The sequence below is a fragment of the Anopheles maculipalpis genome, chromosome 2RL, assembly GCF_943734695.1.
Source record: "Anopheles maculipalpis chromosome 2RL, idAnoMacuDA_375_x, whole genome shotgun sequence".
Lineage (NCBI taxonomy): Eukaryota > Metazoa > Arthropoda > Insecta > Diptera > Culicidae > Anopheles > Anopheles maculipalpis.
In genome coordinates this window covers 3,420,001-3,435,000 of record NC_064871.1, presented here as the reverse complement: position 1 = coordinate 3,435,000, position 15,000 = coordinate 3,420,001, and the positions used below count along the sequence as shown (strand labels likewise).

General features: G+C 46.5%; 1 protein-coding gene across 7 annotated transcripts in view; it reads left to right on the top strand.

Annotated features, from left to right (window-relative positions):
* Positions 1-15,000, top strand: part of LOC126557802 (innexin shaking-B) — a 27,434-nt gene that overhangs the window by 8,219 nt on the left and 4,215 nt on the right. For 2 of the 7 annotated variants that reach the window (XM_050213694.1, XM_050213696.1), the window contains exon 1: positions 8,924-9,334. The exons of the other annotated variants lie outside the window; for them this stretch is intronic. In XM_050213694.1, coding sequence (XP_050069651.1) covers positions 8,960-9,334 — 375 coding nt within the window. In that variant the 5' untranslated portion in view covers positions 8,924-8,959. Of the gene's footprint in view, positions 1-8,923; positions 9,335-15,000 lie in introns of those variants that run through there. 7 annotated transcript variants of the gene reach the window in all.

Genomic DNA, 15,000 nt, shown 5'->3' with positions numbered 1-15,000 from the left:
AGCGTGTGTGTGTGTGTTGTGTGCGTAAGTGAAACAGCAACAATACGAACACAATTACTGAGAATGCATTGGCAGTATCAAAGGGTGGCCAAAAGAATTAACCCATTCTACCTCCAGGGGGTGTTGAGAAAAAAGAGGAGAAAACTATTGAATTACTGTTTTTTTTTCCTGTTGTGTGCGTGTGTGCATGTGTTCGCTCTCTTAAGAAAACATTGGGAAACCACGCCACGTTTTTGTTTGCAACCAAGGAAAGAAGAAAAAACACACAAATTTTGCATGAGAGCAAACAGTGAAACAGAGTGCAACCGAGATGACCCAGAGAAAAATCGAACCTACAACTTAATGTCAAGAATGAGATGGAAAATTAAAAATATCGGCAGTGTGTGTACACGCACAAACAAAACCAAGAAAAAAAACCGCGTCATCGCGCACGAAACATGAAGGAAAGGAAGAAAAAGAAAATTTCCTCCCCATTTTTCCCCGCTCCTGTTTTGGTTTTCTTCCCCGCCACCTTTCTTTGTCGTTGCTTGCCGCAGCGTCGATCGGGACGGAAACTCCCATATTTTTCCCCCGAATCCGGGACGGACAGTACAGACAGGCAACCACAGCGCGCGCGAGAGAGAAACGCGCCGTACAACGCACACATTACGTATTTATAAACATTTGAAAAATCTTCAACAACCAGCACACACATATGTCCGCGGAGCGGACGGGTTAGACGTATTTGGTCCCGCCGTCCATCCTCCCGGGTTTCTCGGTGGTGATTGTGTGGATGATGATGATGATGATGATGATGATGCTGGTGTGTGCGTAACGAGTACGAAGAGTAGGAACGAACGGTGTGTGCCCAGGTCCGTCGGCGACCAGCGGCCAGCGACCAGATTGGCCATGGGCCACGCCAAGTCAAGAGAGATATTTATGTTTAGAGCAGCGAGTGCGTTACTAGTGTGAGCCGAGGCGTCGAGACGCGAACAACGCCGCGTTCGGGTCCCGGATTTGTTGAGACCGCGTGAGATACGGGCGCGCCAGGTCGGCCAACGCGTACCCGTTTCCCTGCCGCCGTTCGTTGCGTACCGTTCGCCGCCTGCCATCGCCGTGGCCTGTTGGCGTGTGTGCGTGCGTTTGTGCGTGCGCTAACAATTAATTCCACCCAAAACCCCCCGGCTGCTGCCACGCTTGCTGCAAGAGGAAGAAAGAAAGGAGGAGAAAAAAAATATACGGTTGGTGGTCAGCAAGTGGAAGGTCGTCCCCCTTCCTTGCTTTCATCAATCCTAAAGTTAACTCCCCGAAGCAAGGGAGAAGAAAGCTCCAAAGCGGTCGTCGAGCGGGAAACTCTGTTTGGCAACGTGATCGTGATCTGTGTTGTTGGTGAAACGAATTTGTATGCTACAAAAGTGTGTCTTAAAACGGGTTCAGGATCCTCTAGCAGTTGTGCGGAAATTGTGCAGAAGTTCTAGGAAAGAAGCGCGCTGATAGTGTTGTTGATCTGTGTGTCTGTCCCCCGAGGAAAACCCCCTACCCGAGGGTTCAAGTTGAAGAGAAAATGCGGCGAAAATGTACATAAAAATGGCGAGCGGTAATGATGAATATTTTTAATTACAACGCACAACGGCCACCGTCTCCTTTATCGGCCGACGATCGACGGCGACGTTAGAGGTTTGAGGAACTTCTACACGGTGTTAAGTGAGAGCGTTCATTAATCTCGGGAACTTGGGAGCGTGTGTGATCCAGGATGCGTCAACAAAATGCAGATACGCTGTTGAAAACATGCTTGAAAACTAATCATCATCAACGTCATCGGCGCAATCCCTCTCGGACTAATGGCGAAGGTCGGCTAAGATGATGTTTCTGGGTCTCGGTCATATTGACAGGTCGCACGGTTTCTTAGCTTTGTGCTCACCACGACAACAACAACAACACCGACAACCAAAACCGATTATTTTCAACAACAAAAAACTCCACCCCGCATCTCGTTGAGGACTCGACGGATGACGTCGTGCACCACAAAATGCTGTCACATTTGATTACGTTGCGACAGTGACTGCAGTGCGCTGCACGTGAAGGACTCGCGCTGTGTGTGTGTGAGCTTTTTTTGCCATTTTTAAATAGAGCAATTCTCTAATGCTCTTGTCTACTGTGACTAACGCATCAACTTCATCTTCGATTCGATATTTGCAAGAAAAACGTGATGCGCTCTGGCTCACCTGACTCACTCTGACACTGACACTGAATGGGGTGTAATCAACTGCCAAAACAACGGAACTCGTACACGGGAATTACCGGTCGCCTGCAGCGTTTTCTTTTTGCAGCTTCCGTCATCCGGAGGCTGCGTTTGATTGTCTATCGAACCGTTTCGCAGAAATTGAATTAACCCTTGTACTTCTTGGAACTGCAGGCGGCGCCCCAGATAGCACGATCTCCCGGAAGCTGTAGTTGATGGGTGGAAATCGAATTCGATCAATCCACGGTGTTTGTGCGCGCACGCTCCCTCGGTGCCTTGGCAACTTACTTGGGAACTTCCCCATGAGCAAAAATGTCGGGTCGGGTGGCCACGTCATCTGTCACCCTCGTTCAGCGTCTCGGTGGATAATGAGATGGTGGATATCGGGGCTCTAACCTCTCATTAGCGAGCGCATTGAGGAGGAAGAAGAAGGAGCTTAGCTGATATTTTTACTCCCTTCTTCTTCCTCCACTTCTTCTGGTGGATTGGGGCTGTGTTGCCTCCATCCTGCTCCCTCTTCTCCTCCGGCACAACTTCACCCCACAGCCAAAGGAAAACAGCATTATTCAGCACGTATATATATATATATATATAAATACTGGCCAATTTATGTGTGCACCTCGGCACGGTGAACCTCGGCCTGGTGAGTCGACTTCTTGGGGCATAAAGATTTATACCTCGTACATGTGTGTATCATATGGCTAGTCTCCCGCCCCTCTCGGCTTCCCTCAACTCCCTTTGGATTTCCAACTCACAGCACAGAAAACGCAGCGTGAGGAAAACTTCTCTTCTTCATTGCCGCGGCAATACGAAAATGGATGTGAACTTCGTGTACGTGCGCGTGCATGCGTGCGTGTCTGTGTGTGTGTGTGTGTGTGTGTCTGTGTGTATGTAGTTTTCCCGGCAATATAACTTCGGTGGTCGGTCGTGATGATCGTGTGGTACGTCGCTTGATCGTGCGTATCCACCGTTCGTGCTCTAAACGGTGTGCTGCGGTTTTCTTCAGCATTTTGCCCTCCTCTCGCCCCCAATTTTCTCCTCTTTCTTTCCAATTTTGTATTGAATTCAAATATCGCTCTTTATGTATGTGTGTGTATGTATCGCATGTACACGCCGAACGAAGGAAAAATGGACTTCATTACTCTGTTACACGTGTTTTCGAGATGTGTGGACGGTCCAAGTGAAATAATGATGATGCAGAAGATTTTTTTTCGCGCTTTACACGCTTCGATTAAAAGCCCCATCCCTCTTTCCCCCCCTGAACCTTAGCACGTCCACATGGCTTTGTGCAAACAGTGCAGTGTGCCTCAAGAAGACAGGTAGTTACCATCAGTGTCCCTAAATCATCTCCGATTTCGATTCCACACACACAAATTTGGATCCCGGGTCGGGCCGGTACCTAAGCGTACGAGGTGCTGACGGGTTGATGCTGCCGTTGGGTTGTAATAATTGGAGAGTTATGTTTATGACTATGGCCAGCAGTACGGGTACGGCGATCATCATTTACCACGCCGTTGGGGTGGATGTTTTACGCGGAGAGCCGAGCAGGCAGGCCCGAATGCCAAGTGAAGAGCGTTTTACATCATTTCGGAATGGATTTGCGCGTACAATATGGTTCGAATATTTGCCATACCGCACGATATAAAATGTGTGTGGCGTCTTGTTCAGCGCTGATGCGCTGAATTTTGTTAGTGTAAGCCCTTGGTCTATTGACATTGATGCGTTTCGCGTGCTCCGTTCTCAAGTACTTCAAACATATCCGTGCCGAGATGGGGGCGTGCGCCCGATTCGAAACCCCGTCCTGACAACCGATGATCATCCGATCGGTGCTGCTCTTCAAGAGCGCGCACACACACACACATAAAGATCGTTTGATGTTTTTCCGCAAAAGCGATCTTCCTGCGCGGTTCACTTCCGCGATTGATCGCGGTTCAACAGCATAACAAATGAGTCGAGATGGTCGTCCGGGGCCCGGGGAACATCCTGGCCCCGATCGAAGAAGAAGAACAACAAAAAAAAGTGTCGAAGATATGACCGATGGTGTATACGCTGCATGGGGGGGCCCGCCATTAAATCAAACACTGGACTGTGGAACGCTTCCGTTGGCTATTGTACTGAGAGTAGTTTCTTTCACTCCTTGCCTGCTTACGTGCTGCAAGGCGTGATCGATGCCCCGGGAACCTCTGGAAACACAATGTTTGTGTTTGACCAAACCGCGAAGGTTCCCAAGCTAATGGGAGTTCCTCGTTTGGCGTCGTCGTTGCCGTCCGCGTGCTAAATAGCTGCCATTTTTCATAACCCACACACACACACAACGCGTTACTTTGTTCGTTAGCCTTGGTGGAAAACCCATCCCGAGGAAAACAATGCATTGCAAGCCAAATGCTTTTCGTTCGGCACACACACACACACACGGACACACCAGAAGAACCGCATGCTGGGGCCATTGCGAGCAGTTTCGTCGATCGATCATCGCAAGGATCATTTGTATGAGAATTGCACGTTCAGCACGAACGGATCGTTTTGTACGGGCTTAATGGGCATCGTCGACCTGTGGTTGTGCTACAAACAAGACACCGTACGATCGCCATACTGTTTGCTGATATTTTAAAATGAGGCACCATACTGCCAGTGTTGCATCATTATTCCGTAAAATTTTTTTTTCACAATTTCTCACATTGTTTGTTACCCCTTATCTGCACGTATCGCAATTATCGCGCCACAATCTTTATCGCGAGGACTTGAAGTTTGAGACTTTGAGATCTTTTCAAACGAAATTAAAATAAAAACAAAAGTGTCCACACGTTATGCGTATCATTAGTGTAAATTTGAATCATGCCATGATCTTTTATTTTAAATTATAATCAAAAAAATAATATTGTTTGGAAATTGGTGGGTAATTTCAAGCTAACAATTAACATAATTCTAGACATTATGTTTACTATTTTGTCTCATTTTTAAACACAGACATTCGATTGAATATTTGGAGAAATGCGTCCTAAAAGAGTAAAGATCGTAATTATTTATTAACGTTTTAAAAGCCACATTTGTATGTTTTTCTTATATTTTGCATCTTTTAGACTAGTTACAGTCACAGGCTTGATTTTTTAAAAGAAAATTAGATTCAGATATCTTCAGATCTAGACAATAATCGATAAGCTAATGAATTTTCTGGTTTGTTTGGCTTGGCTTGCTGTTGTACTACAGAAAGTACCAAAAGGGTTTTTCCTTATAATTTAATATTTTGAAATTTTACTCTTAGTTTAAAACCCATTTAACAATAGTTTTGCAAAATTAATACCTTTCAAAAACCAAATAACTGATTTTCAACGAAAGGTGATTTGTGCACAAAGATTCGCAGTGTGAATAATTCGCGATACGTGGCATTCATCCCCCCTCCGGGTGTGTGTGTTCCATCCTAACTATAAATTATTTTTACAATGCAATATTTTGCTTATTATATTTTCCTTTCCCATCACACACATGTACACACTCCCGTACAGCACAACACATTGCAATCAACTTTCTAAACGGTTGTTAAGTACAGTTTCCACTTGTGTGCGCGCGCTTCACATTGTCTCACTACACTACGGTTTATTTGCTTTACCTCAAATTTCTCAATGTGTTCGTGTACGTGTTTTAGTGTTTTTCTTTTTCCCTCCCAAACATCTAAATCACTCATTTTCCCATTTTTTTCGTTCTTCTCTACCGCAAACTTCGCACGATCAACTACGAAAATAGCAAGAGGATACAGAGAAAACGATCGACAACAACGGGATCGTGCCGTCAGGGGGGAAAACGCTGACTCTGGTCAAGCTGTTTGTATGTGTGTGTGTCTCTCTCTCTATGAAGTGATCCATATGCTTTCTCTTACTTGAAGGTACCTAGCAATTTTTGCGTCACCTTTTACTATAAGTGTTGATTTTTCGGTGTGTTTGTCTCTTGCGTACCGCTTCCGGCCATTATTCTTTTTTATCCTGTACCCTGTTTTTCCACCCACTTTCAATCCGCCCTGTTGGTTTCGCGAGAACGAATTACAATTTCCTATTCCTTTCCACATCATGATTCGATTCGTTACATTATCGAAGCTATGCTCGTTATCAGATTTTCATTTCGCATCTGACACGGGGCGCCCTTCTGACTGCAGGATCTTTCCACCGAAGGCGTAGGGCAGCAAATAATAGTGTATTCATTGCAGATCATTCATTCGGTGTGTTTGTGTGTGATTTGTTTTGCCGAATCGGGGATTGTCGTGCCAGTCGAAACACGTTTAAACGCGAAACAAGCGCTGCAATGTGTGACAGCGAATAATCTAAACAACATCTGTAAAAAAGGGGACTGGGGGGGGGGGATGCGAAAAAGATGGAAATTTTCATCCACCCATCGACACCTCCAAACCTCCACAAATACGCCAACAGATACGAAAAGACCATTAATAACGGAAACGTGATTATTGTAGTAAATCCTCCAAGGCTTTCGCCGTGAAATACAGGCACGAGATAACGATTCCGGCCGAATGGACGAGTTTTGGAACACATAAAGCATTGGAAACAATTTCCTTTTCCCAACACATCCAACGAGCTTTGCACAGGCCACAGGCTCGGGTTGTTTTACTTTTCCATCACGGCGCTCAATAACTGGGGAGCTCTTTAATCATGCCAGACCGGGGGCAAGCAGCATAATAATAATGCATTCGATTTTGAAAACAGACACAAACACACACACACACACACACACAGAAAAAATGGCATCAGAAATGTGGGTCTCATCGGACGGTTTAAATATTGAACTGTGACAGCAGCGGGCCACCACCACAAGACCACCACAAAACAGCCAGATTCGCTAGCAAATTCGTCGAATATGTGAAACGGATTCGGGTCGAGTCCTCGATCCGGCGAGACTAAACCCACAAGAGGACGGTTGTCTTGTTACTTTCTTTGGCCCCATATGGCCTCCCTCCTTCCTCCCGTTTCTCCCCAGCCCGCCTTTTCTTGCGTGTATGTATTTGTTTGGCCGTACACATGCCTTGGTAAACGAGAGTGCACGCTCAGTCGCTTCTGAAGAAATGTTGGGAGAGGGGAATGCAAAGGAAGGGATGGAGTTGGGGACAGGAAGATGGAGACGCTCGTCTTTCGCTCAGCCGATGGTACGATTCGAAGACGAGTTTCCAATCAGTCACAGGCCGCCGTCGGCAGCGGAAGCAAGCGCGCAACCCAGCCACAGTTGTAGTAGTTGTCGTCGTCGTTGTGTTGTGTTGTAGTAAAAGCAGTAAGTACAGCCGTAGGTTGACGTCTTGGCAGACGCAGAAAAGTACGCGCGCGAACCAACCAACCTAGCAGAGCAAGCTGCCAAAAGAAACGGCCAGACAGCAGACGCTGGTCCCGTGTGTGCAGGCAGCTCATGTCTTTCGCACAGGAAAAGCGGAAAGCTAGTGCATGTCAGTGCATTTGCCGTTCGCGAGACGAATCATTCGCCTGGTGGCTGGTCACCGTTTTTCCTACCCGGCCCCGTTCAGATCGAAAAATACTTCCTTTTTTATGTGTTTTGGTTGGCGTTTGTGTGCGTGTGTACATGTAATGCGATACATCTGGACTGTTATCTGCATCGGTGGAATGTAGCAAAAGCCAACCTAAGATCACGTTCGTTCCACAGCATCGTTTCCCGCAGGCCGTTACTTCTCTGTTTGGAAACTTTTTAGTTGTGTTTGCGTTTGTACGTGTGTGTGTGATTGTGTGTGTTTCTTGGTGAGATGTTCATTGTTTCAATTTTAATTTCAATTTTCGGTAGCATTTTCTCATAAGCATCGCGAGAACAGCAAGAAACCCCGTGCACAGTAACTTCGTCCAGTGCCACGTGTTCAAAAGTATAGTGGAGTGAATTGTGCCAAAAGAAAGTAAAAAAGAAAAACTCACACACCAGATCGCGTCCGAACAACATCTGGTGCTCGGTACTCGGTAGGCCAAATTATTTGTCTTTCAACGCCAAACCAAAAATCTGTGAGATAAAGAATGCCTTAGCAACACAGCTAGCTTCCACATAGCTTCGATCTCCTTAAGGTCACTCCTTAAGAGTCACGTCTCGGGAGATACTTACCTCGTATGCCAACGGCTCGTGCTGTACCCGTGCACGGCAGGCCAATATGGTGGTAAACTGTGCCACTAGAACATTGGGCAGTCTTCCGAAACGTCACCGAACCGATCGCGACTATTGCCGTTTGATGGACGAACTGCTGGACGCTAGCGTAGAGACCGTGTCACACCTCGTCGTTGCCAGCAGTTACCGGCTGTGCCAAGTGTTTCGCCACGATCGACGAACCAACCATTTACGCACGCTTACGAAACATTTAGGCAGTAGCGCCAGGCGACGGGTTTAACGGAAGTGCCTGAGTGACCCGCGTGAAGGTGTGGGTCCAAATTCGATTTACTCCAGATATCAGCCAGCATATCAAAGAGCGTAGTAGTTGTAGCGGTGGGACATTGTTTGTCCACACAGTTTAAAAGTTAAGCATTAAGCATGCCTCTCGGTGCCTCGGAATCCGTGCCTAGGTTTTACTGTACGTAAGTGCTAGCGGTAGTGTGTGTGTCTGTCTGCTCTATACCATACGTCATGTGTTAAGAAAGCGCGATCGATCGTCGATCCTGCTGCTACTCTGCTGCTGGATGCTGGACAGCATCGCGAACATCACCGCCACAACGTCGTAGAACAGGTCACCAGCGATAGCCGCCCCCGGCAGGAAAGATGTTGGATATCTTCCGTGGCCTGAAGAGTCTCGTCAAGATCAGCCATGTAAATACCGACTCGCCCGTATTCCGACTGCACTACTCGATCACCGTGATCATACTGATGTCGTTCTCGCTGATCATCACCACCCGCCAATATGTCGGCAATCCGATCGACTGCGTACACACGAAGGACATACCGGAGGATGTGCTGAACACGTACTGCTGGATCCATTCGACGTACGCGCTCAAGAGCCTGTTTCTCAAGAAGGTCGGCGAGGAGGTACCGTACCCGGGCGTCGGCAACTCCGGCGGTTCCAGCAGCTCCGGCGATCAGACGGATAAGAAAATTTACAAATACTATCAGTGGGTCTGTTTCTGTCTCTTCTTCCAGGTGAGTCTGTCTGCGCGCGGGGACATGGCCCGCCCGTGCGTGTGTGTGTGTGTGGGTTTGCGTGTGTTCTTGTGTGTGAGGTTATTTATGTAAATGGTTGTCTTAGCGATCGTCTTAACGACTCAATTCAAGTAACGTCTCGTAATCGCCAATTTTGAATCTGTCGCACGTTGTGTAGCCTTATTCTCACATATCACGTTACGTTGTCGTTAACCGAAAACAAAATGGACAGGTCGGATGGACATTAGCTCGACTCGACTGTCTACCCACTAGAGCGTATCTTCCAATTCTTTATGGGTCGTTTGATCGGGTAATTGAAGTGTAGAACATCGGCAGTAACAACTGTTCAAATATTTAACGCACTCGATTCAGTCAAACAGAATGGACACTTCATCACCTTCACACCACCATCCCTTTTTCTGATCTGATTTCTACTACCAACACTCACAGGGAGGGGACTCATCAAGTCTTCAGCACTCCCACACGAGCTTACGGTGGAACGAAGTAAATGGGCGAGGGCTGGCTGGTTTGGCCGTTGTAACAACACGTTGATGAATTGGCTAACCATTATTTCAATCGCTTCTCTGTCTCGATCACTTCCGTGTAACGGTGTGCTGTGTAAACTCCGCTCGTCCCGTCCCACGCCCCACTCACACAGACAGAACCTGTGGCACATAAAATCAACGGGGTGGGAATTCTTCGGCTGTGTTTCGTTTTGTGCTAGAAATGTCGCAATTACCACGTCGTCAAATGGCAGGCAATAAACTTCTGGCCGGCCTGCCTGCCTGCCTGCCCTGGTTGGCTGGCTGGCTAGTTACCGTTGCCGCCGTACGTCCTTGAAAACGCAACCCTTCCCCCTTCCCATTCCAACTCCTCTCTCTCTCTCTTTTAGCACCTTCCCTCTCGGGACGTTCATTTTGACGGCCGTCACCACGTCCATCTTCTGCCATTTGTTGTTTGTAATATTTTCGTTGTATTGCGGAATGCTTCCTCCCCTCCCGAGGGAGCTCTCAGTGTAAGCAGCAGTAACAGCAGCAATTTTAATTGGCTTTGGCTTCGATTTGAGTACATCCTGGGATGATGATGAAGTCGAGACACGCCATCTTTTTTTTTGTGTGTGTGATCCGCCATCACCTCCAACCAGAAGTGATGCGCTTGCGTTTGTGTCTTTTTTCTTTGTAGAAGTCGATGTGACTAGCCGTTCAAATGAAATAAGTAAAATTTTGTGAAAATTATGGACCCCCTTCTCCTTGTCTCTCTTTCCGAAGAAAATTCTGAATCATTCTTTGTGGAGATTTTCCATTTTTCTTTACAAAAAGAAACACAGAAAACATGATTTTTTTACACTGTCGTCATAATTCATCCCCTTCTGTCTAAACAATAGCTCATGGCACAGTCACCCCGGTGGCAATGGAAAGCTGCATGATTCACGTACAATATTCCCGTCCCGTCCTGTACCTCACGTCGATTAGTCATCAGCGGGAGAGTGTGGTCTATCAGCTTCAAACGTTGATCCGATGATCCAATCGAATAGAATATTCTACCGGCGCAAAAAATCTATGAAGCCCAGGGTCGATCGGTTAGTGCCCCCGTCCGGGCTGATATGAGCAGGCAGTGTGTACTGTCATCGCAATGGTGAAGAAGATGGTATATTTATTTACCTTATCACATTTAAAAGCACGTAAATCTCGGCCAACACAAGTGCGCCAGTCAGTTCTGTCGGTTCAGGTTATCTGCCGCAACGGAAGATAGTCTCCCTCGCTCTCTGTGTGTGAGTGTGTGTGTTTGTAAGGATTACGATCCATTTGAATGCGTGCTCGATTGCAATGTGATTTGGGGGTTTTTTTTTAAATAAATATCATTCAAACAGAGCGCAACGTAGATGGAGACGCCTGGTCGATGGAGGCGCCTGGTCGTTGTCGACGCATGGGGATGGGAGAGATTTTTTTTATTATATCTATATTACTTCCTGACCCGCAGTGGATGTCACCCGTCGCTCTCGTTTTGTTACTTTCTCTTCCCCCTCGGTTTCTTCTTTCCCTTCTCACGTGGCAACATGCACACAGTGGGTTATCTTTCAACCCCCAGGGAGACCGCACCGTACCCAGGCGGACACGATCGTTCACAATGCAGAAGAGTGCGTCGCCGTGTGTGTGTGTGTGTGTGTGTGTGTGTGTGCGGGCACTGTTTTGAATTTATTGTCGAATATAAATTTGAGAAGCTATTCATTTTTCCGCGGCCCGGCAGGATACACGCTGTAAATCTCTACCCTCTACGTCGGTGTACTTTTTGGCTTTTTACACAAAACAGTGCCATGCGCGAGCACTGATTTGCCGTTTTGTTTGGTCTAACGGGGAGGCTCAGCAGAAAATCCCCGCAGCAGCAGCAGCCCCGCAGCGTGCCGAATGGGAAGTCCCGAGAGTTTATTGTGAGAGCATATTTTGTTTAATTTGCTGTTGTTTTGAAGATTTCGCGATTTTTCAAACTTGTGCGGCCATTGGGAAAAGATTTGTCGCCAATGCCACTTTGGCGCTTAATGGTGGAATTTTTTTTTTTGCTTCGATTTTGTTTCATTTCTTTCGCAAGCCAACAAGAAAAATGATGAAAAAGTATTGAATCAGAACACACAACAAAAAAAACCGGCTCGAGAGGTGTATTTGATCCCCAGAGTCTAGTGCCTAGTGCCAACGGAACAATGGCTAGAGAGTTGCTGCGACGGCATGTTCTTGTGTGTGTGTTGTTTATTGTTTGCAAAGTGTAAAAGGTCCGAAACGTGTATATCTACACACACAATTCATCGATAATTTATCGTGTTTCGGATTGCTGCCGTGCGCGTTCCATTTATAGAGGGGGGAGAGGGAGACGACACACACACCGCTGGTGTCTTGTGTTGAGGGAAAAGTTGCAAAATGAAATTTATTACTGCCCAAATACCTTCTAAAGTACATAAAATTAACGGTTTCATTCAATTGCGGCGTGCAAGTGCGTGTGTGTCCACGTGTATCTGTGTTCCTGCGTGTTTATGTGTGTATGGTGGTGGTTTTTATTCATTCCCTTCAAAACATCCCATTGTTTACGTGCGCGGCATCCCAGTACGGCACAAAAAATAGCTATGACATCACAGTTCTCGCAGCCATTATCCTACTTCATGGCTGGTTTTTGTGCTTGCTTGCTCGGATTTTTTTTCTCTTTTCAAAGCAAATGAACGGAGCATGACGGGCAAATGGCTATGAAAAAATAAACTCCCATTCCCCTGGGTAATAGGGGAACGAGCGCGGCCAAATTGCTAGGAATGATGGGTTGGCGGTGGCGATGGTGGGTGAGAGTTGTGCCTCAAAGTCCGGGACACCAATTTAAACACCCAGCCCCTTTCCTCCGTTGCCCCTACCGGCCGCCGGTCGGGAATTTATTTTGCATGAAATCGACTCAAATTTTAATTTTATTTTTCCAACTTTTCGTGTTGTGACCGGCCCTGCGAGTCGCGCGAGTCAAAAGTCAGCTGAAAGAGATTTTCGGGAACGGGAAAAAATGCAAAGCGATTGCAATAGAAAATGATGGCTCACCTCAATTGTCGTCCGAGCTGAGTAGGGGTGAGCGCAACCGGCAAACCCTTCGAATGCACCAGATGTGACCGAATTTTAGAGGCTAATCTTGGTACTCGGTCAAAGAAGTAGAAGATGCGGACCAAAAAACCTTGAGTCGGTCACAAAATAAAGCACCCTTTCCCGTGGTGAATGGGAAGGGAGCGAGAGAAGAGTGGAAAGGGAAGGACACTCTGAAGAAAGCAACAAACACACATACATACACACATACAGAGGAAAAAGAAAACAGGCCAATGAATGCAATGCTCTCAATCCTAACTCGCCTGTGTGAGTGAAAGAGAAGGAACGAAAGTGAGATTTTCTATGTGGTTGGATAAAGGATTATGCGCTTCGTGCGCCTTCTATCCTTTCTGCCACACCGTTTCGTGTTTTTGGTTGATCGTGCATATCTATCATCGTTTGTCGATAACAATAGCTCCATATCCCGAGCATGCAGCACACAGACGCACAGCAGGAGGACACGTTGCATTGCGCTGCAGTCCCTGCACTGCAGGAGGGCGCCCAAGCAAAGGAAAAAGAATGGCACACACACATACGAATCGTCCACTCAATCACACACCGCGCACCCGGTCACACAAACACATGAAAAACAGGCATGCTGCTGGGCTACAAACGACTACGAACCACACTACCACACAGTAATGAGACAATACGATGCGCAATGATAACTTTGTTAAATAGCTTTTTATCATGTTAACTTCACTCCCTGCTGCTGCTGCTGCTCGGCCAACATAATCGACCTACATTACTAGCGGTGTGGGGTCCGATATAAGCATTTCAACCCAATGGAGTATGTTCATGTAAGCATGCAAAAGGAACACCAAGTTTCTCCCCACACAGCGGGACAGCATGTCTGCCTGGCCTGGCCTGGCCTGCCATTGTGTCGTGTAAAAATGAGAGTTGCAATCGAAAGTTATCGATGGGTCAAACGTTATGCTGTGTGCCGAAAAGTGGGCCGCTATTGCTTGGCTGTGTGGTTTACCCGAGCGGTTGTTTGTGTGTGAGTTTGATGCTCAATTTTTTTGTTTTGTGCTAATCCCATCTTTATTGCTGGCTTGCTTAAAGTAGCTTAAGCAGGTGCCTCTGTCCTTCGAGAGAATGGGGTGAAAACAGACTGCAGCTTTGGGAAGTTTAATGTGCTGAACAATATTGAGAGTCCACGGAAGCTCACACAAGTTGTCAGACTCTTATGGGACTCTTAGACGATTTCGACACTTTGATCTCCTTTCTACAGCAACCCCTGGGTAAATGAGTATTAATGAGTATTAGTCGATATCTTGGGGCTGTTAGGTTGAGAGGCAAATCAGGTTTTTGATATCCCAGAAGTCTCTATAAAAAAATGGAGCGATTTGCCAAATTACGTGGTATCGTTAAGGCTAGTAAGCCAATAGATAGCCCGCATGACCTAACAGATCTTCATTCCAAAGAAGAAAAAGGAGAAGAAGAACAAAAAGAAGAAGGATTTTATCATTTCCTCCTAGGGGAACTCCGAGGAGAATGGTAATATGGTGTAGGCGACAGCGGCGCCGGTCTTCAAACGGCAAGACCGGGAATTAAATCCCATCTGAACCGTCCCCACATAGTGAAGAAAAAGAGAAGTAGCCAAGAAAAAGTAGAAGCTCATCTGAATATCTGAAGATGTAAGCAACATTTTCTACTTGAGAATCCTCGTTTCCTCTTAGCTGAATATACTGATATTTTCTAACGAACTGTATTGCTGTTTCTGATCTCGCCGTTCAAGCAGCTTTGTCTATGGTCTAAATAGTCATTCCCCAATGATATACCTCCTAAAGACTCCTTAGAAAAGTTGTCCAAGAAACTCGTTTTAAAAAAAAAAAACTCTCCCCCAAAGGCCTTCGTCGAAAGAGAGACCTAGTTTTCCAGGTGACTAAAAGTGTTTCAAATATGTCCTTTTTCTCATTTGCGAGTTGGAGGTTGAATGAACCTCCGACTCTTGTTCACTTGATATGCTTCGAGGGAGCTTCCTGTCTTGGGAAGTGGACATCGGTTACAGAGCAAATTCAAAGCAGTTTGTACTACCCACTGAAGACTTGCCCTTTATTG